The sequence below is a fragment of the Suncus etruscus genome, chromosome 5, assembly GCF_024139225.1.
Source record: "Suncus etruscus isolate mSunEtr1 chromosome 5, mSunEtr1.pri.cur, whole genome shotgun sequence".
Lineage (NCBI taxonomy): Eukaryota > Metazoa > Chordata > Mammalia > Eulipotyphla > Soricidae > Suncus > Suncus etruscus.
In genome coordinates this window covers 28,959,951-28,964,566 of record NC_064852.1, presented here as the reverse complement: position 1 = coordinate 28,964,566, position 4,616 = coordinate 28,959,951, and the positions used below count along the sequence as shown (strand labels likewise).

The 4,616-nt window shown below is 58.0% G+C and overlaps 1 protein-coding gene across 1 annotated transcript; it reads right to left on the bottom strand.

Moving 5' to 3' along the window:
* Positions 1-248: 248 nt before the first annotated feature.
* FOXB1 (forkhead box B1) lies at positions 249-1,421 on the bottom strand. Its single transcript, XM_049773701.1, has one exon. It carries the CDS (start codon positions 1,351-1,353, stop codon positions 373-375), a length of 981 nt encoding a protein of 326 aa, XP_049629658.1. The 5' UTR covers positions 1,354-1,421; the 3' UTR covers positions 249-372.
* Between the last annotated feature and the right edge of the window lie 3,195 nt (positions 1,422-4,616).

Here is a 4,616-nt window from a genome sequence, read left to right as displayed (position 1 = left end):
GGTGAACCCCCAAGATAATTCCCACGCCCCCCGAGGCCCTCTGCCAGCGTATATTTTGCATCCGGCACCCAAAACTAAGTTCTGGGGGAGAAGGTGGCTGCACGGTGAGGCAGACTGGGAAAGTTAAGTGGGCACAGGGCGAAAGAGACAGAGAGTGGGTGCTGCGGGAGAGAAAGTGGGCGCACGCAAAGTGAAGGAAATGGAGAGAAGGGTGGGCGCACAGTGAGAGAGAGAAAGAGAGAGGAGTGGGCGCATGGTGCCGGGGTGGCGCTCCTAGGTCTGGGTGAGAAAGGGGGACAGCGGCTGGGGGTGGGGGGTGCCAGGCCCAAGCAAGTCTGCTCGGCGGGGCGGGGATGCTGAGGGCGCTTCGGGTCAGTGCACGGCCACCGAGTGCAGCGCGGAGGCCGGGCTGGTGAGGGTCTCACTGGGGGTGGCAGGGCTGCTTTGGCTGGTGGCTGTCTGCGACGACGTGGGGCTGAGCGAGGGCGGCGAGTTCGAGAGCAAGGCGGGGATGGGCGCGGGCAGCGCGGGCAGCGCGGGCACCGCGGCCGGCGTGGGCTTGATGGGCACGGGGATGGCGGGCAGCGTTTGGCCCGCCGCGTGGCACAGCGGCTTCAGGGGCACGCCGTAGGCGCCGTAGTCGCCGCTGGCCATGGAGATGGGGGCGGCCGACTCGAGCACCCCCGCCGAGCTGTACACGTGGGGCCAGCCGGGGCCCAGCGAGCTGCCCATGGTAGTCAACTGGTTAGGGAGCGGGTAGGCGGCGGGCACCGGCTGCATGGCCGAGAAAGCCAACCCGCCGGGCATCTTGTATTCGCGCGCGATTATGTTCTCGATGGCGAAGGGGTGCTTGAAGCCCGAAGGCTGAGCCACGCCGCCCAGGTTGTAGGCGGCGGCGGCGGGCATCTGCGGCAGGTGCGTGCTGGACGCGGCCAGGGCGCTGAGCCGCAGCTTGGCTTGCTGTTGCAAGTACTGCGCCGCGTCGGCGGGTTTGCTGGGCGCCAGGTGGTCGGACTTGAGCACCTTGAAGCGCTTGCGGCGCCGCAGGAAGCTGCCGTTCTCGAACATGTCTCCGCAGCTGGGGTGCAGCGCCCAAAAGCTACCTTTGCCCGGCTGATCCGGGCGCCGCGGGATCTTGATGAAGCAGTCGTTGAAGGAGAGGTTGTGGCGCAAACTGTTCTGCCAGCGCTGCGTGTTCTCCCGGTAGTAAGGGAAGCGGTCCATGATGAACTTGTAGATCTCGCTCAGGGGAAGCATCTTTTCGGGCGAGCTCTGGATGGCCATGGCGGTCAGCGAGATATACGAATAGGGCGGTTTCTGGTCGCTGTAGGTGTTGCGGCCCGGCCGAGGCATGGTGCGGTGGTTGCTGGCCCGCGGCGGCTGCCTTGGGGTCCGCGCTGACCGGTGCTGCTGGCTGGGATCTGGAATGGGGAGGGGGCGCAGGAGGGTGGGTGAGATGGGGAGATGTCTCTCTCTCTCTCTCTCTCTCTCTCTCTCTCTCTCTCTCTCTCTCTCTCTCTCTCTCACACACACACACACACACACACACACACACACACACACGCACACACAGCTCAGACGTGCCTAGATAGACCTCTGGGACTGGACTCGGCCCGGACGGTCCCGTGGTGCCCGTTCCAAGCGCGCTGCGCTGCGCCCTTTCTGCCGGCCACTTGCAGTAGCGGCGGCGGCGGCGACTGTGCGCGCGCGCGCTTGGAGAGGCCGGAGCGCAGCGCGAAATCTCCCGGTGGCTGGCACCCCGGAGCAAGCAAGCGGGGCTCGGAACCACGCGACGCGGCAGGCCGGGGTGGGAATGAATGAACGCGAGCTAGCTCCATCGGCTCACCTTAAAGTTGCTTCAAGTTGCGCGTCGGCATCCGGGACGGCGCTTGCTGCTGTTTAGGCCCAAGCCACTGGGACACCTCGGCGGGTTCGGGGACTCGGCGGGGAGACGGACTGATTCCTATCCAGCGCCTCTGAGCTCGGAGAATGCAGCCCCCGGAGCGACCCGCACAGCCGGGTCCGCAGCGCACTCAGTGGGCGGCGGATCGGGGCGGAGATTTTTGGGGTCTCGTCGGGGCGCGGCTGTGAGGTCCGCGGCTGCACGGAACTAGGTGCCTGCCTCCATGTCCTCCCTCCAACCGTCTGATAGTTTTAAGCGGTGACAGGAGCAGAAAAGACCCCCGTTGCGGTGCTTCATTAATGTGCCACTTCTTAGCTATCATATGACAATCGCCTTGGGAGGAGGAGGAGGAGGAGGTGGAGAAGGAGGAGGAGGGGTGCAGGGGGAGGGGATTGAGCGGGAGGGTAGAGCCGGGGCCCCGCTCCGGGTGCTTTCACACCTATTTACATGGACACCTTGGCCAATAGGAATCATTCGCAGCCCCGTAGATCAGCCGAGGGGGGAAGAGCCTCGGCGGCCGGCGGGGAGCGGGACGGCACCCGCCCGGTGCACGCCGTGCAGGTATGCGGAGCGGGGATGCGGTGACCGCCGCGGTTAGCTAGCTGGCCGGGCTGCGGCGCCGACGGTGCTTGGCACGGAAACTGCGTGGCCGGAGCTTCTGTTTCCTCCCGCACTGTACTGGGTTTGTATTGTCAACCAACTCCAGGATCCGCTCCCCTCCCCCCCCAACCCTCCACGTAGGACCCCACCCCCCTCTTTCCCCTGCGCTGGTCCTTACTGGGGGTAGGTTGTTCTGGTTCTTAGATAAAAGTGCACCCCCTTCTCCCAGCCCCCAGGCTTACCTGGTCTAGGACCTCTGAGAGGTGGGTTCGAGTCTGATTCTATTTTATTTTTGTAAGACTGTCGCCTCTGCTGTATGTGTGTGTGTGTGTGTGTGTGTGTGTGTGTGTGTGTTTCAGAGATAAGGCTTTTTTTAAACTTGCAGTTGTCTTCTTCATCATCATCATTATCATCATCATCATTGGAGAGGTTCCAGTACAAGTCCCTTTTTTGAACCTAAATGTATTACTGCCAGAGTAATGTGGGATCGCATGTTGAGACCGATCTAGGCAAATCTTTCATGTCAGCAGTGTTCAGGCATTGGATTAAATGCTGGGTGAAGGCTTTGGGTGTGCGGGACAAACGCGGGACGGACCGGGAAGGCCTACATTCCCGGGGAAAAGCGCAGGGTCTAGCTTCCTCTCTCCAAATGCGTGATTTGAAACTTTAAGAGTCAGGAAACTTGAAGAGCTTGCATGGAAGTTTTTAGAGGGAGCCTGGCAAACAACAACAACAACAACAACAACAACTACCCGTGGCCCTTCTAAACTAGTTTCCCCCTAAGACTTTTCTAGTAATATGGCAGTTGTCTTGGGGGGAGGGGGGATGTCAGTCCAGTACGTGAGGAAGGAAGGTTTTCTTCGATTTAAGATTTGTCTCGGGAGGTTCAATTGATGATAATAACAAGTCGTCTTGGTCATCATCCTTTAATTGCAATGAAATGGTGAGTCTTCCCCCTCCTGTCCGAACGCGTTCTAAAGAATAGATGCCTTAGACGACCCCCCCCCCCCTTAAACCCCACCCAACTCCTCCCCGGGTTTTTCACATTCCAGTATTTGATGGTTTTACAAAGAAATTTTTTTACTGCCTTGTTAAAAGCTCACTATCCCAACACTCCACAAAGAAAGATCTGCACACCGGAAATGTGGAAACTTTTCTCGCCCCCCCCCTCCCGTGAGGAGCAGGAGGCGGGGAGGGGAGGAGGCATTGCGGGAGCGATGAAAGTTTCAGAATCTTTTAGTGAGAATCAATGCAGTTGTGGGATTCGCAGCAAACGTCACACACATATGCACACACACACGCACACACACACACACACCACCCTTCCATTAAACAGTTGTTGGGGGGGGGAGTCAATAACTCACCAAAACGTAACTTAAACACGGTGAATTTAGGAGATTAAACAATTTCATTAATATGAAATGGTTCTCGCGCCTGGGCTGCCTCGCTTGAGATGCAAGCGCACGTTTTCCAATATTAACAGAAGTGCTTGAAGCAAAGAATAATGTCACCTTCTTAATTCGGGGAGAAAAATAAGCAGGAGGAGGGGATGGGGGCGGATGCTGACCTGTCTCAAAGGCGATGGCTCAGGAAGGGGCTGGAGACCTAGGGCAGGACGTACATTTTGGACTGGGCACTGTGTCTGCCAAACCAAGGCCCTAGGCAGCCAGCGAATCAATAGGTGTGGCCATGGGAATGCTAGGCAGGTTCAGATTTGAGGGTCTGGGGTGAGAGAACCTAGGACCCTGGGAGGTTGGAGGGACACTTGATAAGGTATAGTAGGCCCAGAGGGCTTAAGTCTGCTAAGACTCATAACTTTCCACCAAAATAGAAAAGAGCTCCAGGGTGGTAAAACTGGAGCATGCCCAGAAAGGAAGGGAATCCCAGTTGAGAAGTCTGTAGGGGGTTGGTGGATCTGATCATTCTGGTTAATATGTGCATATTGCTATAAAAACTGATAAGTATTAAGACAGATAAACCAGAAGGTCGCCTTTGGGATGAGACGTGGTAGTGAAAAACCTCGGTTTCCCCAGATAGGCAGGAAAATCTTTTTTTCTGGGGGTACCTAGTGGGATCATTGTGGAAGCTGGAGAGAAATGTGTTCTTGTTTTAA

Coding starts and splice junctions, on each gene's coding strand:
- FOXB1 (XM_049773701.1), bottom strand. CDS start 1,353: ATGCCTCGGCCGGGCCGCAACACCTACAGCGACCAGAAACCGCCCTAT.